This window comes from Bos indicus x Bos taurus, chromosome 5 (genome assembly GCF_003369695.1).
Source record: "Bos indicus x Bos taurus breed Angus x Brahman F1 hybrid chromosome 5, Bos_hybrid_MaternalHap_v2.0, whole genome shotgun sequence".
Classification (NCBI taxonomy): domain Eukaryota; kingdom Metazoa; phylum Chordata; class Mammalia; order Artiodactyla; family Bovidae; genus Bos; species Bos indicus x Bos taurus.
In genome coordinates, this window is record NC_040080.1 from 6,107,584 (window position 1) to 6,130,553 (window position 22,970).

Sequence of the window (22,970 nt, forward strand, 5' to 3'; positions counted from 1 at the left end):
CTTTCATTGTTCAGAGGGTTTTGTCCCTTCTTGCATGGAATAACCCAGGCAAATTCTGGGAGATGGTGAGGGACAGGATGGCCTGGCACGCTTCAGTCCACGGGGTCGCAAAGTGTCAGACAGGACTGAGCGACAGAAGAAGTATGGTATAAACTCACAGTTTTTAATTTCTATTTTGTTTCCTGGTATTTTTTTCTTTAACGTGCGATAAACCTTTCAGGAGCAATGAGCTTTTTGATCTTTATTTTTATTGATCCGTCGGTGTCATGCCTTAGTTGTGGCTTCTTTTGCGGCAAGGCCTCTCTAGTTACGGCACTCAGGCTGAGTTGAAGCACATGGGATCTAAGTTCCCCAGCCAGGGATCAAACCTGAGTCCTCTGCGGACTCCAAGAATCCAAGGCGGATTCTTAACCACTGGACCACCAGCGAAGTCTCAATAAAGCCTTTTTAAAGTCCACATTTAACTTAAAATTAATTTCTTGGGACTTCCCTGGGGGTCCAGTGGCTAAGACTCTGAACTCCTAGTACAGGGGGCTAGGGTTCAATCCCTGATCAGGGAACTATTAAATAGATTCCACGTGCCACAACTAAACCAAAACAACAACAAGATTCCACCAGCTGCAACCAACACCAGGCACGGCCAAATTAATTAACTCAATATTTATATTATTACTATATTTATATTTATACTAAATATAACTAAATTAACTCAATATTTAAAAATGATAATAAAAGTTCCATATTCTCATTTCTCAGGATTATGCAACTGAAACTTCTACAAAATGTTTGTCGATGTGTGCCTTTCACCATGGGGGCCAAAGAGGCATTTTCACCACAAATCAATCATTCAGAAGCATCACATGAACTTTAAAAGTCAGCAATTATTTTAAGACTGCCTCAGAATGAATGAATGTGAGGTTGCAGAAATGAACTGACGTAACAATCTATAAATCATGACTCTTCATTTAGATCAAATGATTTTTTCTTACATTTGTTTCACTCATTTTTCTAATTCCAAGTTTTCTTGTGCTCCTTTCACTGTTAAAGTGCTGGCTCTCCTGGCTGAGAAATTATTTCATTGTGGATGCCATATTGTACCAAAGTCATTAATTGCTTCCATTTTTGGCTTCCAATTCATGCAATCAAAATTAAGGTTTTGGAAAGTTCAGTCTCTCCAAGGTTCCAAACTAACATTATTGTGAATGCTACTCAGCTAAATTTAGTTTAACAGTTGAACACTGAAGGCGTTTTTGTTTTTTTTTTTTTTTTTGCAATGGTCAGTCAGTCAGTTCAGTCGCTCAGTCGTGTCCGACTCTTTGCGACCCCATGAATCGCAGCACGCCAGGCCTCCCTGTCCATCACCAACTCCCGGAGTTCACTCAAACTCACGTCCATCGAGTCAGTGATGCCATCCAGCCATCTCATCCTCTGGCGTCCCCTTCTCCTCCTGCCCCCAATCCCTCCCAGCATCAGAGTCTTTTCCAATGAGTCAACTCTTCGCATGAGGTGGCCAAAGTACTGGAGTTTCAGCTTTAGCATCATTCCTTCCAAAGAAATCCCAGGGCTGATCTCCTTCAGAATGGACTGGTTGGATCTCCTTGCAGTCCAAGGGACTCTCAAGAGTCTTCTCCAACACCACAGTTCAAATGCATCAATTCTTCGGCGCTCAGCTTTCTTCACAGTCCAACTCTCACATCCATACATGACTACTGGAAAAATCATAGTCTTGACTAGACGGACCTTTGTTGGCAAAGTAATGTCTCTGCTTTTGAATATGCTATCTAGGTTGGTCATAACTTTCCTTCCAAGGAGTAAGCATCTTTTAATTTCATGGCTGCAATCACCTTTTGGAGCCCAAAAAAATAAAGCCTGACACTGTTTCCACTGTTTCCCCTGAAATGGTAATATTCGTATAAAGTTCAATAGGTACTGCATAGATGAACTAACATTCTTACTAAATTAAGAACACCATGGGACTTTCGGTGGTCCAGTGGTTAAGAATCCATGCTTCCCCTGCAGGGGGCATGGATTCAATCCCTGGCAGGAGAACTACAATCCCAAATCCCCCACCATGGCCAAAAATAAAACCTGAAAAAGAAACCAAAAAACCCATGAAGCAGAAACACACCTGGAATTGGATGTAATTATTACATCCAAACAAACTGTAAAATTGTATCAGTCGAATTAGATATCATAGTTGCCAAAATTTACAAATACTTCTTCACACAGTGCTTGAACTGCAAAATTTTTGAGACACAGCTGATGCGAGACAGAAAAAAGTATTCCAGTATGGCTATGTTGCGCTTAGTCACTTGGTAATGTCCAACTCTGCAACTCCACGGACTGTAGCTTGCCAGGCTCCTCTGTCTGCAGGGGTTCTCCAGGCAAGAATGCTGGAGTGGGTAGCCAGGCCCTTCTCCAGGGGATCTTCCCAACCTAGGGATGGAACTCAGGTCTCCCGCATTGCAGGCAGATTTTTTTACCGTCCAAGCCACCAGGGAAGCCCTCCAGTATGGCAGTAACATTTTTTTCCCTATAACATGTTTCTTGACTATGTCAATGAAAAAAATTAAAGAAATGGAAATGTTTATTCTAGCCAAATATTATAATCTGGGAAGCAGTCTTTCAGAGAGCTGTGAGGACTGTCTTGCCTGTTAGAGTTCAAAAGGTCAGTATGGTAACTTTCTGAGACAGAGTGCTATACATTGGCCGGGGAGGTGGTGGTAGTGCAGTCATTAAGTTGTATTGGACTCTTTGTGACTCCGCGGACTGTAGCCCACCAGGCTCCTCTGTCCATGGGATTCCGCAGGCAAGAATACTGTAGTGGTTAGCCATTTCCTTCTCCAGGGATCTTCCCAAACCAGGTATCAAGCCTCGGTCTCCTGCATTACAGTGGATTCTTTACTGACTGACCTACAGCTGTGTTTTAAGTTTTTGAGACAAAGTGCTATGGTTTAGTCACTAGATGGTGTCTGACTCTTAAAACCCCATGGACTGTAGATTGCCAGGCTCCTCTGTCCATGGGATTTTCCAGGCAAGAAAACTGGAGTGGGTCTCCATTTCCTTCTCCAAAAGTGCTATACATTAAATGATATATTATCAACAGTCTACACAATCCAGATCCACGTGTACAAAACAAGTAGTGGGTCGTGGGTCCCTGTGGCCTCTTGTAAGGTTAAGAAGGAAGCTTATCTCCTAAGGAGTAGAGATCCTTGATAAGATTAGGAAGGTTATCTTCCAAGGAGGTTTGGTTAGTGCAGAGGTACAATTTACACTAAAAGGGAGGCGTTTTATGTTTAAGTTTCTGTCTTGCCATAAAATGTGAATTTTATTTCATCATCACCAACTGGAATTTGGAAGTTTGAGCTTTTGCACAACTTAAGTGTTCTAGTCCCATTGAACAAGTCCTCTAAACTGGTGCATTTTGTTAAAAATCAGCTTATAATTTTAATCAAGATATTCACCCACTGAAGCACCCACACACAAAATCTTTGCCTTTGCACTTTCCTGGAGAAGGAAATGGCAACCCACTCCAATATTCTTGCCTGGAGCATCCCACGGACAGAGGAGCCTGGTGGGTTGCCGTCTACTCGGTCGCAGAAGAGTCGGACACGACTAAAGCAACTTAGCAGCAGCAACAGCACTTTCCAGCAAATTACAATTACTGAAAAGTTGAAAAGGGGGAAACAATACAACGCATTTCTAAGAAGGATTAAAAAAAAAACTCCCAGTTTTGTCTGAATAAATTCATATTCTTAAATCAAATGTAAGGAAACTGAGACAGGTCACTGCTTTGCTGCACCTAAAATCTGGTGACGCATTCAAAAGAACGAGAGATTCCTTGCCCCCCGCCTCCGTGGGTCTGCGAGTCATCAAGGCCGGATCGGTGCCGTTCGGGGAAGCTGCTCTGCCCCGCGAGTATCTCTGAGCCTCCGTTTCCCCTTTCGGTGCAGTCTAGAGACCCATTCAGTTTCGACCACAGCCTCACTTCCGGCATCCGCCCAGACAGCCTCGGGCTGAACGAGAAGACACCACCCCGACACCATCCGCGCGTGCGCACACGCCGGCAGCCCCCCCCCCCTCCCTAGAGCCACAAAGGCTCCGCCCCCGCGCGCTCACGCACGCGCACTTCTCGGGAGGCCCCGCCTCCCGGCTGCCCCGGCGGCCCTTCCGCCAGCCCGGCGCCAGGGCTTGTGGGCGGAGCTTGCGGGCCGAGACGGGCGGGGGCGGCGGGGTAACCCGGAGGAGGGCGGGGCTTGTGGGCCTCGGCGGGCGGGGCTTGCGGGCTGAGTTCGGAGGGCCGGGCCCGCGGGCTCCGCGGCCGAGCTGGGCTTCTGGCGCTGGCGGTGGCGCCATGCAGGCCGACCCGACGCCGGAGCGCAGCAGCCGGGTCCTGACGCCAGATCCGGAGCCGGGGCCGGGCTCAGAGTCGGTCCTCGACCCTGAGCAGGATGCGCGGGCGGCTCTGGCCGAGTTCGCGGCGCTGCACGGCCCGGCGCTGCGTGCGTCGGGAGTCCCAGAGCGGTACTGGGGCCGCCTCCTGCACAAGCTGGAGCACGAGGTGCGGGTTGGGGCGCCGCGCGGGGAGGCCCGGGGTGCAGAGCGGGCCCGGGGCGCCCCCGGGAAAGTCTGGGTGCGGGCCCTCGCGGCGCGCACGCAGCGTCCCGAGCGCGCCGCCGGGGTGGGTGGCTCTGGACTTTTCTACCTGGGAGGGTGTGGTCAGCGGGCCGGCTCCGGGCCGAGAACCGCTCGGGTGGGGCGGCCAGGGTCCCCCCCCGCGGAGGACACGAGAGGTTGGGGGAGCGCGCCGGAGGAAGTTGGCGGCGTGGAGATGGGAGGGAAGGCGCGTTCCCGGGCGGGCTTGGGTGAGACGCGCACGGGGAGAGTCGGGGGCCGGCGTGGATGGACGACGCAGGAGATGCACGGATCCGGAGATTTGAGCATGGCTTGATGCCCAAACGCCTTAAACTTTCACTTCCGTGGCGGTTTGGGGCCTAAGAGCGGCGGCCGGACCCTCTACCTGTGGCCCCGGTCTTGCCAACACTGCGGCGAGAACTGGAACTAAAATGAACTTTGGCTTCCGTTGTGCGTGCCAGGCCCTGGGCTGCGTCCTCCACAATCCGAGCCCAAAGCAGCCCTGTGAGGATTAGGATCCATCACCCCTTTCCTGCAGTTGAGAAGACTGAGGCTCGGAGAGAGGAAGTGACCCTCCTAAGGTCTGTCCGACCTCAGAACTAGAAGCTTTCTTCATAGAATTCTTTCGTGTTCCTTCATTTGATTTGAGCCCCAGGTCACCGTCATCTTGCTGATTAAGGAAAACTGAGGCTGTGGGAGGCAGAGACGGCATCTAAACAAAAATGAAAAGAGCTCGGAGACTACCCTGGCAGTCCGGACTCCACGCTTCCAGTGCAGGGGGCAGGGGTTCAATCCCACATGCGCCATGGCACGACCGAAAAGTTTAAAAAAAAAATTATTTTTTAAGAGCCCGGATGCTTCGAGGGTCTCCGTTGTAGGGACAGCTCCTTTCTGCTGGCCTGTGCTCTAGCTTCTACCTCCGAAGGGTCTCTCCAGGGTCCTAGCTGAGGGGTCAGCCCTGGGTTTTGGTGGTTTGCCCAGATGCTGAAGCCAGAGCACATTCACGGGCCCCTGTTGGGACCTTCTGAGCTGGAGCCAGGCCCTTTCCGGGCTGCTTCCTGGGTCAAGACAGACTGAGCCCTGCAAGTGGTGAATTGGGACCCCAGAGGCAGCTGGGTGAACCCCACCCTCTCAGCACTCTGGACTTCTGACATGGGGAAGGGGGGTTGGACCAAGTACCTTCCTGTTCAAAACAAGGGTAGGTGCTATAAAAAAGATACAGTGTTATTGGCACCTGCCTTTTGTAACAGTGAATTTCTTTCCCCCTCAAGCCCGCCCTCCATTTGCCAGCATTTCCCACGCACTTGCCCTAGTCCCACGCCTCTGCTGTGCAGGAGGGGACCGCAGCAGCTTGTAAGGATAAAATGGTCTTCTGGTGCTGGGTGAATGGATCACGAGGTGGAAACACCCCAGCCCTGGCCCTGCCAGCCTCCGTGGGCAGTGAAGTCGCTCGTGCAAGTCACTTGCCCATCTTGAGTCCAAGTCCAGGAGACATGGCCCGAGCTCCCAGGGTCTTGGTGGAGTCTGGGTGCAGAGGTGTGCCCGGCATGTAGTCACTGAAGTGTAATGTCCCCTCCATCCTGGCCACCGTTGCTCTGCTCAGGGGCACCCAGTACTTTTCCATGGCCCTCCCTTGCTGGGGTGACGGGCAGACCTGTGAGTCACCACTTTGCCAGACCCAGACCTGCAGCCCTTGTTCTGACAGACGTGCTGCTGGGGGCCCAGGTGTGGGGGAGGATGTTTGCTGGCAGAACAGGCACCTGCTGACCGAGGAAGGGGGGCCCCTCCTGCCCCCCCTGGCTTGGAAACCAGGGGGAGTGTTTTGAAATCAATTTCAGCTCTTTCTGGCCGGGAACTACCCTGCTGCAAAAACCACTCCCCTCCCCTACCTCAGTAGGGACTCCTCCAGACCCTCTGTGAAGGGATGGTGGTCACAGGGATGGTATCACAGCTGGGAGAGGGCAGGCCCTACACTGCCCCCTCCCCCTTGTCAGGTTTGGGCGTGGAGGGATGGAGATTTGGGGTTCTGGGTTGGACTCCAGCCTCTGAGCTGTTCTCTTCTAAACCTCAAACCAGAGAAAGGGTTGTGGCTTCCCCCGCCTCCAGACTTTCTGGGGGGCTGGGGGTTCAAGACTCCATCCCAGAAAGTGCCCTAGCTCCCCTGGGATGCACCTGACCAGCTCCACAACCCTTCCTGCCCCAGCTATTCTGCCTGGAGTCCTCACACCACCACCTGACGACCTGCCTGGGACTTTCCTGGTGGCCCCGTGTCTTAAGACTTTGCGCTCCCAATGCAGGGGGCCCAGGTTTGATCCCTGGTCAGAGAACTAGAGCCCAGAGTCTGCAACTATAAGATTCCACATCAGAGACCTGGAGCAGCCAAATCAGTTAATCTTCTGCTTCCTTCACCACTCACTTCAGAGGACGGCGCCCCTGCAGGGGTTATCTCGGCCTCTCAGATGGCCCCTCCTGGCTCTCTGTCATCAGCTCCCAGGGCAAGGTCATACGTCACTCATCCTCACACCCCCAAGTGCCTGTCCTGCCCAGCACGTCAGCGCTGCTCGTGCCTGAATGGATGGCTGATTGCCAGCTGCCGAGATGAGTGTGTCTCCTCTTTTTAGTGGAGTCGTGGGAAGTACATTTTAGGGGCATCTGGTCTTTGTTGAGTCCCTCTGTGCGCCGTTGGATTTGATGTGTTGCTCTCAGCTCCCCCGGAAGGTGGCTGGTGTCCCTTCGCTGCTGAGAGACTAGGCTCAGAAGTGTCATGGTGGCAAGTGCTTACAGAGTAGCTTTTATGCTCTGTGTGTGTGTGAATCATCTAACCCTCCCAACAAGTCACAGGTAGATCCTAATATTCCCATTGTATGGATGGGGAAACTGAGGCATGGAATGGCTCAGTGACCTGCCGACTTGTGGCAGACACAGGGTCTTGAGTGTGGCCATGTGGAGACCAACTGGCTTGTCCCCTTCACCAAGCTTGCGGTTGCCAGGGAAACAAGGAAACCCAGACCCTTTCCTTTTGTCCCATTCTGGCCCAGGGCCCCAGGAGACCAGCACCAGGCCCTGCTTGGTGCAGACCTGGGTGGCTGTGGCTGCAGGGCGCTCTTGAGCACCCCCCACCCCCTCGCCCCTGTTTCCTTCCGAATCTCCTCCGCTGCCCTGGCGTTGGGTTGGTAGTTCTGGTGAGAACAAAGCTGAGCTGAAGTCCCTGGCCCGCCACGATCCTGCCTCTTCCAGGCATTGTGAGCAGAGCCGCCCCCTCCACCTTCTGGGCTGCATTTTCCCTGTGAAGCAGGAGCCCAGACTGGCTGCCACTGAGAGGTGTACGCGGGCGGTCCCTCCCCCAGGCGCGGGTCCCACAGGCTGGGGCACCCTGATAACGGTGCCCGTGTTGGCGGGGGAGGTGAGGACCTTGTTCCCACTGATTGGGAACCTGTCTCCTGGGTGTAAGATGGGCAGCTGGACAGTAAAGAGGCCCTGTCCTCCTCGGGGCTCAGTTCATCCCAGAGGCCAGGGTGTGGCGGAAGGAACGGGGCAGGAACGGGGTGTCCTGCCAATGCCCCCCTGCCTCTGGCCCCCAGGTTTTCGATGCTGGGGAGATGTTCGGGATCATGCAGGTGGAGGAAGCCGAAGAGGAGGAGAGTGAGGATGAGGCGGCCCAGGAAGCGCGCAAGAAGCCCAACCCCGGCGGCGAGCTCTGCTACAAGGTCATCGTGACCAATGAGAACGGGCTCCAGGCGGCCGACCCCAACAGGTAAGGAGCCGAGGGCGGGACCCTCTCATCCACGCCTCGGCTCCCTCTTGAAGGATGTCACCCCGGCCGTCGCCCCCAGGAGAAGCAGTTCCTGCGGGCGCTCTTGCTCCTCCAGGCCAGGCCACTGGCCACTTAAGCCGGCCTGAGACGAGGTGCATGGCGGCTGCTGTGTTTCCAGCTGGACTTCAGGGCCCAATCGGCCCTGACACCGATGATGTTCCTGTGTTTGCCGTGTTTCGTACCGTCTGCAGAGCGGCCTCCCCCCAGGTGCCTCTTAACCTGTCCCAGCGGTCCCAATGACCACATGTGGCGAGGTCCCATCTTGCTAGTGAGGACCCCGTGGGAACGGGCTCACCCAGGATCGCACAGCTGGTCACAGGTGTGGGTGTCATCCCAGGGCCGTCTTAACTCGTGAGCCTGGGCTTTTCCAGGGACCCAGCCCCCGGGCCTCCCCACTGTTCCTGCTGAATCTGGTCTCTGTGTAGGAGCCCTGAACTTCACATCAGTGAATGTGAGCAGCGTGGCCTGGTTGATTCCTCGAGTCGGGACTCGGGGTTGAGGGGGCAGAGGTGAGCCTGGGCCTTGCACGGGGCCCCAGGGTAGAAAGGCCAGGACTAGGACTGGAGCCCAGGATTCCTGCCTTCCAGGGGCCAGGGGGACTGTCCTCAGGCAGGACAGGCGTAACTTTGTTGAAACCCCAGGCAGGGTGGTGGGGGAGGAACTCGCCAGCCCCTGCGGGCCCCTGGGCGTCTGTGTCCGTAGCTCTTCCTGCTTTCCCAGCTCCTTCACCGGCCCCTGGTAGGGTGGGAGGGGCCACACGTGTAATTAGAGCAGCCAGGCACCACCACCCACATGTTCTCTGACTCAGAAACTCATTAAGTTCAGTACAGCAGACCTGTGCCTGTGCCCACTCCGTTCCCACCTGTGCCGGCCGTGGGACTCAGGCCCAGCGGCCTCCTCAAGGGGCTCCCTGCCTCCCTGCCCCCTCCACTCACACTAGCAGGCAGGTCTGGGGACGGATGGGCATGGTGTCGAGGTTGGGAGCATGGCTCCGGGCCCTGTCTGCCCTCGGACCTTTGTGAGTCTCCCCCAGTGGTCAGGCTCAGCCTCCGTCCGCTCCCGCACCCACCGTGCCCGGCAGCCCCTGTGTGTGTCTGCCTGGGTCACCCCCAGGTGCTCTTGGCTCCGTGCACAAGGGCAGAAGTAAGTCTTCGTTTGTTTCAGGATGTGCTAACAGAAAGTGTGAGTGCAGCGAGCTGGCCCCCGCCTGCAGGACTGGAGTGTTCGCTGTTCCTTTTGCTTTAGTGGGGTGGGGAGACCAGAGCTGCTTCTCCAGCAGGCAGAACCCTGTGCACTGGGGAGTCAACGTCCAGCTAGGCTGGGGTGGTATCGGGCAGCCTGACTGGTGGGCTGGGGGCAGGCAGGGCCTCGGGCCTACAGGGGAACTCCTCGCCCTCCAACGAGGTGGTGTGGGAGCCACGTAGCCGGCCCAGGAGACTCGACTGGGTGGGCTTCCTGTCTGGACACATGAGGACTTGAAGCCTCTTCCGCACAAAGCCTTGGCACCCTCTGAACAATGCCCAGAGGTCCCGGGTGAGCGCAAGCGAGTGAACTCTGAGTGGGGCTTCTTTGCGCATTGGCCTCCAGGTAGCAAGGTGGGGGGCATGGGCCCACTTTCTAGCAGCTCAGAATCCAGCCAAGGACACTTCATGTTCACCGTGATCACTGTAATAGTCAATCCCTCAACGCACGAGGACCCGATGGAGGCGGCCGGCTGTTTGTCTCATTTGATCCTCACAGCAGCCCCATGACGGGGTGGGTAGGGATGTGTTGCCCTGTTTGAGAAACTGAAATGGGTGGGAGTTTGCCAGACTGAAACAGTGGGGGAGCCAGACCCCCACCCAGGCCCAGTGCCGGGTCCAGGCCACAGCTCCGGCCTCCTCCTTGAGGGGCTGCCCCTCCGCTGGCCCTCACCCAGACCCCTTCTTGCCTTGCCGTGTGGTAGCCTCACCCACCCCCCCGTGGCCTGTGCCCGCAGCATCTTCCTCATCGACCACGCCTGGACGTGCCGCGTGACGCACGCCCGCCAGCAGCTGCAGCAGGTGCCGGGGCTCCTGCACCGCATGGCCAACCTGATGGGCATCGAGTTCCACGGCGAGCTGCCCAGCGCCGAGGCCGTGGACCTGGTGCTAGAGGAAATGTGGAAGTTCAACCAGACCTACCAGCTGGCCCACGGGGTGAGCGGGCAGCCGGGCCCCAGGGGAGGCAGATGGGCCTGCGCGACCTTATGCTGTCGGGGCTGGCAGGAGATGGTCCCCTGACCCCGCAAGCGAGCAGACCCCCTTCTCGTGGCCAGTGGGAGCTGCCCTGGTTCCCTGCGACTTCATCATGGGCCTGTTACTCTTTGCTCTGGGCCAGCCAGTGCTGGAGACCCAGGTATCCACGTGGCCTTGGACACAGCCTTGTCCCAGACCCCTGGACGTGAGCCCAGTGACCTGGCTGTCTCTTTCCCAGTGCCTGCTGGTTCCAGCACGCTCTTAAATACCCTTAGTGATTTCTTCCTGCCTTCAGGAGTAGAGTCCAGTCCCTTCAGCATGCTCTGAGGCTTACATCACTCCCAGCACACCCCCAGACCCACCTTCACGCACCAGCCCCCTACGACTTCCAGCCTGGGAAAAGACAAAAGTTGTTTCTCGTGATCGCAGCTGTCACCTCCTCCAGGAAGCCTTCCCTGAACTCTGCATTCTCCCCCTGGGGCGCACACAAAACCAAGCACCCCCATGTGGCTGCTAGGCTAAGTGCCTCCTTTACACATAGCTTTACCCCACCCGTGATCACACAGCAGTCCCCTGGCCCGGCAGCCTTGTGTTCAGGGGACTGGAGGTGTGCCTGGTGGGTGTCCCAGGCCCTGAGAGTTGAGTGTAGACAGGCTGGCGGCCGGTGTTTGGGTCGTGAACGCCAGGAAAGGTGCGGGGACCGGAGGACCTGTAGGTGAGGGTGGTGTGTGCTCCGCCCGCAGACGGCTGAGGAGAAGGTGCCCGTGTGGTACATCATGGATGAGTTCGGGTCGCGCATCCAGCACGCGGACGTGCCCAGCTTTGCCACCGCCCCCTTCTTCTACATGCCCCAGCAGGTGGCCTACACGCTGCTGTGGCCCCTGCGGGACCTGGACACGGGCGGTAAGTGGGGCCCCGCCACCCCCCGAGGAAGGGCCGGCCGCTCTCCTGCCGCCCCGCTGACAGCCCACGTGTCCTGGTGCAGAGGAGGTGACCCGGGACTTCGCCTACGGAGAGGCCGACCCGCTGATCCGGAGGTGCATGCTGCTGCCCTGGGCCCCCACCGACCTGCTGGACCTCAGTTCATCCACGCCCGAGCCGCCCGCCGAGCACTACCAGGTGGGACCTTGGCCCTGACCCCCTGGGCCTGTTTGCCCGGTGGCTTCTGGAACCTCCTCCGCCAGGTCACCAGATATGGCCAAGCCGCAGCTGGCTGCCGTGGGAGGTAGAGAGGAGTCTGGGGGTGTCTGTGAGACAAGGGGCTCAGAGCTTGGCAAGTGAACATGAGCTGCGTGTGGCTGCACCGCTTGGCATCAGCTCAGCCCACAGCCCAGGGTCGCGATGCTGGGAACTGTCCTTCTGGAGGCGGGGGTGGGGGTGGTGGACGGCGGGGGGCATGCAATACTGCTGCTCCTCATTATGGGGTCTGGGGTGGGGGCCGTGCAGCTGGGCTGTGAATCCCGGCTCGGGACCATTCCCTTGTCTCCTGACACCTCCCTCACCGGGGCTGTGAGGACACTGTTTACACATGGCACGGTATGTTTCCATGGTGCACAGTAGGCCCACAGGTGGTCATCACGAGCATTGTAGCTGCGGATGACAGTCCGTTGTCTGGGACCCACTCACAGGGCCAGGCTGGTGGGCAGTTCGTGCAGGGCCCGGCCCGTGGGGCAGGCCAGCCTAGGGAGCCAGGGTTGGTACAGCCGGGGGCAGGGCGGCAAGCGGAGCCAGTGGGAGCAGAACCAGGCAGAGCCGAGCAGGAATTAACACTCCAGCCCCTACTCCTCCTCCCCGCCTCTCATCTCCAGCCACTGCTTCTCATCCGCTCGTCCCAGTGAGAAACCGAGAGATGCACGAGCCTCTGCTTAGCACTTACGGGCGTGCTCAGCTGTAACCCTCACAGTACGATCTCCAGTCCTGTTGTATCGTTATGTAACGGGGGGTGAGGAAACTGATGCACAGAGAAATCAAGTAACTTGTCAAAGGCCACACGGCTGGCGGAAGAGCTGGAGTCCACACCCGGAGGGGCCTGGTGACTTGTGGGTCGAGGCTCTAGCCTTTTCGCAGCATGTTGACGTTTCTCTGCCCCGCACCAGTCCTTCAGACGCTCACCGAGGATGGTGAGAGGAGGAAACGAGCCAGTCCCGCGCTGACGAGCGGGCAGCGTGCCTGGGGTTAGCTGTCCCGTGCTTCTCTGACCGGGAGGCCTGGGCCGGCGCGCTGGGCCGCTTGGCACTTTTCCCTGTGAATTTAAGCCAGTGGTGATGGAGCCCTGTCAGAAACCCAGTGATCACCCTTCTTAATTCAGAGGTGTATTTCAGAGCCTCTAGAGTGCCTGCACTTAGTAGGTGCTTATTAAACACTTGAATGAGTGCGTGAACGCAGAGGCGTGGTTGACGAGTGGCTTAGAGACAAAGACTTCCTGGTCTTGAGGTTGTTCAAGGAACGTGAATTGAAATCAGTAATTTGGGGGGGTTTAGGGGGAATGCCCCCCACTGGCCCAAGACGAGGAGAAGAGTTCAGACACCGGTTTTCTTAAACATCCTGGTGATTTTTGACCCATTTGGGTCAGGCCTGTGCTCTGGGCCCTGGGGTTGCCTGTATTAGTCAGCTAGTGCCAGATAACAGTTTGTTCCGAAACATAGCTGCTCAGAGCCGCAGACGTTTGCTTTGTCTTGCTTTCTGTGGAAAGGAGCTAAGCCCAGCCAGCTTAGCTGGGCGTTTCTGGCCCTGGCTCGCTCGTGAGCACAGTCAGGCTGTCATCTGAGGCTTGGTCGGGCTGAGGACCAGCCCCCACGGGGCACACTCAGGCCTGGGAAGGCGGCGCTGGCTGTGGCTGGGGGGCCTCTTGAGTGTCCTTGGGACATGGAGGCTGACACTCTGGGAGGAAGTGACCGGAGGGGAGATGGGAGGAGGCCACAGGTCCTTTCACGAGTTTGCAGACTCCGCTTCTTCCCATGGGTTATAAACACATCATTCAGCCCAGCCAGCGCTCAAGGGGAGATGCGTTATTAACTTTGCCTTTTGAAAGGAATGTCAGAGAGTATGTGAACAGGTTTTAAACCACCACGCCGCTTAACCCTCAGAGCAGCCCCTTCCCGGGACAGGCCCAGCACCTTCTGGGCGGCCTGTGACTTGGAAGAGGCGTTTAGAAGCGACGAGAAGGTTGAGAGCAGTGTCTACACTGTTCTTTTGACACCAAACAGGCTGTTCAGGACCTGAGGGACCTCGAGCCCCAGAATTCTGGGGCAGGAGTGATCAGAGGGCTCCAGGCACCCCAGCACCGAGAAGGGCTCTACCTGAGCCCAGGTGTGCCCCCCAGGGTCACAGAAGCCTGGTGTGCGGGGGGAGGAGGCCTGTGCTCACTTGCTCCCTTTCTTGAAGCTCTCTTTCTACCTCCAGTGTTTCCTTTCTAGGCCATACTGGAGGAGAACAAGGAGAAGCTGCCCCTGGCCATCAGCCCTGCAGGGTACCCCTGCGACCACGTCTTCAAGTGCGTAGCCCGCCCGCACCCCCGGACTATGACGAGACTTCTCCTCGCTGCCTTTCCTCGCGCACTCCCCAGACTCCTGGGACATCCCCCATGCAGGCTGCCGCCTCCAGGCAGCACAGCACTGACAGGACCTCCAGGGATAGGGTCTCAGGGTCACAGAGGGATGCCCGAGAAGGGAGGGTGAGCCGGGAGCCAGCCCGTGCTGGGCACCCAGACCGCCAGGAAGGGTCACTCCCAGCTGTCTGCAGCTGTGGACTGGCAGCTTCCGTCGGGCCAGGTAGGCCTGCGAGCCCAGGGTGAAAGCAGACGGTCCATTTTACAGGCGAGGAAGTGGAGGTGCAGGGGGATGCCCCCACAGATAACAGAGCCACCTTGGGGCAGCTTGGCCTCCGTCTCCAGGGGGTCCCCTCTGTCTGGCTGCCCAAACCTCCTCACTCTGTCCCTTCCCCCCAGGCCCTGGGGGTTTCCTCCCGTCTGGCTGTCCTCCCCTTCCCCGAGGCCACCGCCCAACACCCCTCCGCTTCCTCTGGTCGGAGGCTGCACCGAGGCCCCACAGCCTCATCCCCAGCCATGACTGGCCATGAGCTAGATGCCTCGTGCTGGCTGTGCCTCTCCCCCCGCGCCTGGATCACTGTCCAGGTGGGGTCCTGTCTCCCTCCCGCCTTCACTCGCAGCCCCGTCGCTTTCACAGTGTGACCACATCTACTGCCCCTGGCAGACACGCACCCAGGCCTCCGCATCCTCTCCCCTGCCCAGGGCCAGGGCTGGTGCCAGCGTGGAATGAGGCCCAGGGGCGCCGGCTCGCTTCTCTGAGGGCAGCCCTCTAAGTGTGTCTGCCCACCCTGTTTGCATGTGGGAGGAACAAGCCCGGGTCAGGGAAATACTGGGGTTGTCCTGTTTCATGCTCAGGATGAGCACGAGGCGGCGGGCCCTGGGGTCCCGTCTCACAAGTGGGGGATGCGGGGTTGCCAGGGTCTGAGGGCCCCACCGCTGGGCGGGTGTGCAGTGTGACCGAAGCCCCTCCCCCGCAGGGTCTACACGGACATCCAGCAGGTGCTCAGCCACCTCACCCACCCGCGCTTCACCTTCACCCAGAGCGAGGCGGAAGCCGATGTCCTCTACAACTTCTCGCACTTCAAGGACTACAGGTGAGCCACCTCCCAGCCCAGGGCCCGGCCCGCCCGCCCCGGAAGCCGCCGCCTCCTGACCTGCGGCGCCTGCCTGGGCCCCGCAGGAGGCTGAGCCAGGAGAGGCCCAATGTGCTGCTGAACCAGTTCCCCTGCGAGAGCCTGCTGACGGTAAAGGACTGCCTGGCCTCCGTCGCACGCCGGGCAGGCGGCCCCGAGGGCCCGGCCTGGCTGCCCCGCACCTTCAACCTGCGCACGGAGCTGCCCCAGTTCATCAGCTACTTCCAGCAGCGGGAGAGGCGGTGAGCTCCCCCGCGCGCCCCGCTAGCTGAGACCCGCCCCCACCACCAACGCCCGGCAGGCTCCTGTGGCCCCCTCTCTGACCACCCCTGTCCCCCTCTGCCTGGCCCGCCCCATGGCCGAGCGCCTGCCACGTGCCCGTTACGGGGCTCAACGGCCCTTCCACCTAGAGGGCAGCTCCCTTGGCCTCAGCCAACTGCTGGCTCCCGAAGCCCAGCCTCTGAGGTCTCCTCTGGGACCCCTCCCTCGGCCCCCTCTGCAGCCGCAGTCCTGGGGACACACAGCCTAGCCAACTCCTCTGCTCCCAGGGGCGAGGACAACCACTGGATCTGCAAGCCCTGGAACCTGGCCCGCAGCCTGGACACCCACATCACCAAGAACCTGCACAGCATTGTCCGGCACCGCGAGAGCTCCCCCAAGGTGGGGCCTTGGGGCACTGGGAGGTTGGGGGGAAGCCTGCTCTCAAGGGCGGGTCCTGGTGGCAGTGTCGTTGCTCAGCTGGGAGGAGTCGCTGCTCACTGCCCTTGCCATCAGGGAGGGGGCCCCCCCAGGGACCACCCACAGGAGGGAGGTGGCCGGGCCAGGGAGCCCCTTAGGGCCCTGGGTGGAGTGCTGTAGTGACGGGGAGCCAGCAGTGGGGGAGGTGAAGGACACAGGTTCTGCTCCTGGACAGACAGAGGCCTGAGAGAGACAAGTCACCAGATGACCGCTAGGGAGGTTGCCAGCCCTGGGATGGGGAGCCGGTGGACTTCGGCTGAGAATTTGTTTCCAGTTTTCAAAGCCTAAAAATCCATGGTATCTTTTCTCTCAACTAATAATGAAGAGAAAGAGCTTGTTGCAGTTTAGACACAGGTGTGAAAAGACAGGGAGACGCAGAGTGCGGGGGGCAGATACCAAGTCGGGGGCCCTTGAGCCCGGGTTGCGGGGAAGTAGGCTCGAGAGCGAGTCCGCTTCTGCAGGCGTGACCGCGCTCGGGTGTCCCTGGGCGCAAGCTGCAGCCAGGAGGCCGGGCCGCTCCATCCTGGCCGCGGCGAGAGGAGCACCCGCGAGCCTGCTTCCGTCCTCAGGTTGTGTCCAAGTACATCGAAAGTCCCGTCTTGTTCCTCCGGGAAGACGTGGGGAGGGTCAAGTTCGACATCCGCTACATCCTGCTGCTGCGGTCGGTTAAGCCCCTGAGGTTGTTCGTCTACGACGTGTTCTGGCTGCGGTTCTCCAACCGGTAATGAAGGCTGGGTGGCAGGTGGGTGGCTGGGCCGGGGATTGGGGGGAGCTGGGCTGGGGATTGGGGGGGTGCCTCTTTCACTCTGGATGAGAACGCCCGGACCGGGGCTCCTTCTCCAGCAGGTACCCCACTGAGCCCGTTTCTGGTAACCGGCAGTAACCCTCCCCAAGTCAACCCCCCTCGTGTGACAGGCCCCCACCCCTGCACACCCTGTCGATGTTGAGGGACTTGCAGGGGTCTAGTGGTGAGCCCACAGGGGCCGTGGGACCACCCCGCCCGCTCTTACCAGGGGCAGAACAGATGCTTGGCTAGGGGGCTCTGAGCGCCTGCCTGCCTACCCCGCTGGGACCGGCCTCGCTCAGGACCGACTTGAGTGTCCGTCTGCTTGTCCTGCAGGCCCTTTGCCCTCAACGACCTGGACGACTACGAGAAGCATTTCACTGTCATGAACTATGACCCGGAAGTGGTGCTGAAGCAGGTGAGCCCTGGCGGGGCCTGGGGAGCCGGGTCCCTGTGGAGGCTGATGCAGATGGGACCCCACGCCTGTCAGCGTGTCTTCCGGGCCGGCTGTGTACTGGTCCGGGGAGCTGCCCTCTGGGACCTGCGGCTCCTCCCACCACTGCCCCCAGTGCTCGGAGGGGCACACGACGCTCAGCTCAGGTCGAGATAAGTTCCCTGGTTCGTGTTGCACGGCCCCCAGGGCGGGTGGCTGCTGCTGGCCTATGACCCCGCCTGGACCCTCTGTCTTCCCCGGGCTGCCTGGGTGCCTCGAGTAACAGGACATGGGGACAAAGCTTCTTTGAGATGAGGGCATCAACTCCCAGCTGGCCTGCGGAGCACCTGGGGTCAGTGAGGGAGGCTGCACCGGGCAGAGGAGGGCCCAGCTCCCGGTGGAGGAAGAGAGCCCGGAGGCGTGTTGGTCCTGATTGTTCAGGGCAGACAGGAGGTAGGGCACAGCCGCTGTCCGCCCTGCCCCGTACCGCCCTGCCCCGTACCGCCCTGCCGTGGCCCTGTGGCCCCCGCTTCCAGAAAGCAGCTGCTCCTGAGCATGGGGCTATTACTTCCCAGGCACACGGTGATGTGTTAGTAAACTGAACTCTGTGTATGTATATGAGTCACTTCATTGTGTCCCACACTTTGTGACATACTCCCCCTCCCGCCCCCGCCAGTCTCTCCATGGAATTCTCGAGGCGAGAATACTGGAGTGGGTTGCCACGATCCAGGGATCAAACCCAGGTCTCCTGTATCACAGGCAGATTCTTTACATTCTGAGCCACCAGGGAAGCCCTGAGCTGTGCTCAACACTCGCTCTTCTGTGTGTGTGATATTCTCTGGGGGGCCCTGCGCTGTCAGAGGGGCCAGGCCACGTGCCCACCCAGCAGGGCTACTCCTGCATGTCCCTCCTCTTGTCCAGTGCTGTGTTGGCAGCTGGTCCCTAGGACCCGGAGCTCTGGGATATAACTCAGGTCATTTCTGAGGCCTGAGCGCCTTCCCTCTGTGGAGCAGGCGTCATCCTGAGGGTCACATCTCCTCTGATGCCCCGCATGGGGGATGCGTGTCCAGCAGGGTGTGGACGCTGGGCTTCCTTAGGGAGCCTGTCTTGGTCCTCTGTGGGAGGAACCTGAGCTGACGACCAGCGTGCTCAGGTGTGTGCTGGGTGCAGTCTTGGCCTGAGAAGCCCTTGCTGTCTCTGCAGGTGTTCTGAGCCATTGCTGAGCTCAGACATGGGCCCTGCAGGGTCAGGTCCGAGTTCTGCTTCCAGTGACCATTCTGAGAGGGACATGGTGACCCGTTGGCCGGCCCTTTGGGCATTCACTGCCTCACTGGAACCTCACAGCCACCTGCAAAGCAGGGCGAGGAGCACTGTCCCATTTTATAGATGGAAACACTGAGACCTTGGCAAGTAAACGTGTCCAGAGCTCAGACCCCATCTCCTGCCCCCGATTGTGCCGGCAGGGGTGGAGCTGGAGAGGCTGTGGGCGCCTTCCGGGGCCCCAGCGAGTGTCAGCTCTGTGTGAAGGCAGGGCAGGCCAGGCCTCTCTCGTCCCTGCCCAGAGGAGACCCCGGGCGGAGTGTGACGGGCCCTGTGTCTGTTGTAGGTGCACTACAACGAGTTCATCCCAGAGTTTGAGAAGCAGTACCCAGAATTCCCCTGGAAGAGCGTCCAGGTGAGTGCTGGCCAAGCTCGAGGGGCCAGGGCTTGCCTCGTGGGCCGCGTCGGGCACGTGGGGGGCCTTCGCCTCCTCTTGGTGGTCCTGCTCCTCCGCCAGAGGGGGAGTGTACGGGCGAGACCCCCGTCCTCCCCTCTGGCCCTAGTGGGGTGTCACGAGGGCTCCTTGGGGAGGGGAGGAGCCAGGCAGCGTCTTCAGGACCACCCTTGGAACAGACACGGGCTCTGTGCATCCCAGGAATCGCACACTTGGGGGGATACAGGCTGGTCCCCCCATCCTGCCATGACAGCTCTGAGGTGGGGGTACACAGGTCTGCAGGGAGTGGGTACCAGGTGAGAGGGCAGCAAGAGTCAGGCAGAGGTGGCTGCAGCCGCGTCGTGAAGGACGTCGGAGGAGGTGACGTGGCCGCTTGGAGACCAGGGCTCAGGAAGGGCTGCTCTGAGGGGCTGGTCCCAGCGTCAGCCTGCAGGCCCCCTGACCCTGTCTCCCCCTCCCCCGGCCCCCAGGCTGAAATCTTCCAGGCCTTCACGGAGCTGTTCCAGGTGGCGTGTGCCAGGCCGCCCCCGCTGGGCCTCTGCGACTACCCCTCATCCCGGGCCGTGTACGCGGTTGACCTCATGTTGAAGTGGGACAGTCGTCCCGATGGTGAGGGGGCTCCCCAACCCCACCCCCATTTACCCAGAGCTGATCCTCCAGCCGCCACGCCAGCCCCCCAGGGACAGAGAGAGGGTGCTGTTGCCTCGGCCTGGTCCACGCTATCCTGTGTCCCTTTTCTCTGATTAGCCCAGAGACCTGGATCAGAGGAGGCCCACCCTGAGGGTCCGCAGCCTGCAGGGTGGAGCACAAGGAGGAAAGGGAAGCGGGTGGCCGTGGTGTCAGGAGAGGGCTCGTGAGGAAAGGCGCCCTGCATGCGAGGAGAGTGGCCCAGGGTCCCACTGAACTAGGCATCTGAGCGTGCTGTGGTGGCTCGTGGCACTCCCGGGGTTGGAGGCAGCCCCGGCCTTCCCCCTGCCAGAGCAGGCTTCAGGCCAGGCCCCCCGGAGAAGCCTCGCGGCCCCCAGCACCCCCGTCCCAGGCCCCCGCTCCTCGGAGTAAGACAGCCCGTGCTCCTGTGCCATCAGGGGAGCGGGTGATGCAGCCGCAGATCCTGGAGGTGAACTTCAACCCGGACTGTGAGCGGGCCTGCAGGTACCACCCGAGCTTCTTCAACGACGTCTTCAGCACCTTGTTCCTGGACGAGCCCGACGGCTGCCCTGTCACCCGCCTCCTCTAGGCACCGCTGGCCCTCCTGCGAGTGCTTGTGGGCAGATTCCAGCCTCAGTTCTCGGAGCTGCTTCTGCAAAGTGTCCCCCCACACCCCCCGCGAGCCATCGTCCCAGCCTCCCACCCTGGGGCTCAGGGGCCCCCCTCCGCTCGGTCAGGCCCCAGCCCACATGCCCCTTTCCAGCGTCTGTGCAGTGGTCAGTATCAGCTCAGCCAAGGGCTTTATCCGAGAGAGCTTGGTCCCTGGGGTGCTGTGCTTCCAGAGGTGTTTGTGAAAGGGGTTCCAGGGAGCATGACAAGGTGTCCTCAGGAAGGAGGTCCCCAGGAACACTCGTGGGAACCCAGATGCTAACAGGAGACTGGCTGTTACCACGCTCCACCCCAGACCCTGGGACAGTCGTCCCCAGATCACACCCCAGGGAGCTGGCTTCTCAGAGCCAAACTTCTCACCCCCAGAGTCGAACCTTCACCAGCAAAACCTCCCTTGAGGCTCCAGGGCGGGAGCCCACTGCCCTCGGCTGCTGTTGCCATTCCATCCGGGCCCATGGACAGGCCGAAATGTGGTGCCAGATCCTCCCAGCCCACTGGGCCCCACAGGGGTCCTCCTCTCATCTGAGGTTGGCTGGGACACTCTGGTGAGGGGGCTCGGGGACAGGCGGACAGCAGATACCAGGTGGTGGATGGCTGAGAAAGACAATTCCAGGGAGAACTTGGTGTTTCGGTCAGAGGCTGCCTTCCACCAGTGAGTCAAAAAGTGGGATTTTTGTTACTTTTTCATTTATGGGAAGAAAACGCAGAATTCTTGTTCTTCATTATGTTTCTGGAATTTTGAGTCCATTTGCAGCATAGTCTGTATAGCCACTGTGTACCCAGGCCCAGCTCACCAGACGGTGGGTCCGACTTCTGTAGGGGAGCTGCCTGCAGAGCTTTCACTCGGGCGCGCGTGTGCGTGTGTGTTGAGGGGGGGCGGTGCTTGTTTCACTCTGAAGCCAAGAGTGATCCTTGTAGCAGAACTGGACTTGACTGTGCCGCCCACCTGTGTGTGCCGGGGCGTGTCTGTCCATCCTGTCTATTACCCGCAAGTTCAGCCTGTGTCCCGGGGAAGCACCCCTCCCTCCAGCCGAGCAGAGGTTGGAGGGCAGGATGCCTCGTCTCTGGTCTTCCCCACAGAGAGCTGCCGTGTCCTGTCTGCTCTTGATTTGCAGTAAAGCCCGCCTTCTGTGCCTCCGCCTCCCTTTTCTCCTCGGGGCCCTGGAGCCACAGGCCTGCCTGGTCTGTCAGTTGTTTCCCGCTGGGTGTCGAAGAAAACCAGAGTACCAGGAGGAGGGCTTTGAGAAGGGGCTTCCTGGGTGGCACAGTGGGGAGGAGTGGCCTGCCAGTGCAGGAGGCGTGGGAGACACAGGTTCGATCCGTGGGTCGGGAAGATCCCCTGGAGGAGGAAGTGGCAACCCGCTCCACTCTTGTTGCCTGGGAGATCCCATGGACAGAGAGCCCTGCCGGGCTACAGTCCATGGGGTCACAGAGTCAGACATGGTTGAGTATGCACAAACGTCCTTTGAAAAACAGAAGTAACGAGGTGGTGTTCAGGTCTCCGCGCCCCTGTCTAGTCTGTTTGGGTTTGGGTGCTTTAAACAACTGAAATCTCTCGGTTCTGCAGGTTGGGGTGGCCTAAGGTCAAGGGGACCCTCTTCCTGACTCCGTCAGCTGTCTTCTCACTGTGTCCTCATGTGATGGATGAGGGAGGTTTCTGGGGTCTCTTAAAAGGGCTCTAATCCCATTCATGGGGGCCCCACCCTCATGAGCTAGTCACCTCCCAAAGGCCCCACCAAGCAACCTCTCACTGGGGGTTACGATTTCAACATGAATTGGATAAATATAAATATTGAGGCTGTAGCAGTTCCTGACCCAAAGCTTGATTTCCTAGGAGTTCAATTGCTAGATCATGTCCAGCATGGACTCCAGCACACCAGGCTCCCCTGTCCTTCATCATCTCCCAGAGTTTGCTCAGATTCACATCCATTGAGTCACTGATGCTATCTAACCATCTCATCCTCTGCTGTCCCCTTCTCCTGCCCTCAATCTTTCCCAGCATCAGAACCTTTTCTAGTGAGTTGGCTCTTTGCATCAGGTGGCCAAAGTATTGGCGCTTCAGCTTCAACGTCAGTCCTAGCAGTGAATATTCATGACTGATTTCCTTTAGGATTGACTAGGTTGATCTTGCAGTCCAAAGGACTCTCAGGAGTCTTCTCCAGCACCAGGATTTTTCAGCGTTCAGCCTTTACGGTCCCAGCACTGGTTCCATTTCAGAGCAGACCAGGGAGGGACCGTTGGTGGAGCTGAGGCCCGTCTCGGTCATGACCGACACCTGGGAACCTGAATCCTGAGCCAGCCCTGAATCCTGACTCCAGCACTTAAACCTGGGGTCTTGGGGATGGAATCCCCCGCCTGTCCCCGCATCCTGGGGTGGGGGTGATGGGAGACCCTGACTCCCACAGGGCAGCAGGGGATGCTCGTGGGTGCTGTCAGCCAGCACAGGGGCGCCCCCAGTGGGTTTTGGAAGTTAAAACATGAAGGCAGAGGCCCCGAAACCCAGGCCAGGGGCCTTCCTGTGCCCCTCAGGTCAAGTGCTCACACCAGGTTGTTCATCAGACGCCTCACCGGGTGGTGATCGCTCCCACTCGCTCCCAGTTAGAACCTGGCGTGGAGGTAGGGGCTCCGGTAGGAGCCTG

At 58.9% G+C, this 22,970-nt stretch overlaps 1 protein-coding gene across 1 annotated transcript; it reads left to right on the forward strand.

Moving 5' to 3' along the window:
• The first annotated feature begins 4,268 nt into the window (after positions 1-4,268).
• TTLL12 (tubulin tyrosine ligase like 12) lies at positions 4,269-21,465 on the forward strand. Its single transcript, XM_027540572.1, has 14 exons — positions 4,269-4,561; positions 8,217-8,389; positions 10,428-10,626; positions 11,409-11,568; positions 11,651-11,784; positions 14,082-14,158; positions 15,190-15,306; positions 15,393-15,587; positions 15,894-16,005; positions 16,653-16,804; positions 17,204-17,285; positions 18,907-18,975; positions 19,485-19,623; positions 20,100-21,465. The coding sequence occupies exons 1-14, from the start codon at positions 4,355-4,357 to the stop codon at positions 20,249-20,251; spliced, it is 1,968 nt and encodes a 655-aa protein (XP_027396373.1). The 5' UTR covers positions 4,269-4,354; the 3' UTR covers positions 20,252-21,465.
• Positions 21,466-22,970: the final 1,505 nt, after the last annotated feature.

Coding starts and splice junctions, on each gene's coding strand:
- TTLL12 (XM_027540572.1), top strand. CDS start 4,355: ATGCAGGCCGACCCGACGCCGGAGCGCAGCAGCCGGGTCCTGACGCCA. Junction 4,562..8,216: donor TGCACAAGCTGGAGCACGAG/GTGCGGGTTGGG, acceptor TCTGGCCCCCAG/GTTTTCGATGCTGGGGAGAT. Junction 15,307..15,392: donor TCGCACTTCAAGGACTACAG/GTGAGCCACCTC, acceptor TGGGCCCCGCAG/GAGGCTGAGCCAGGAGAGGC.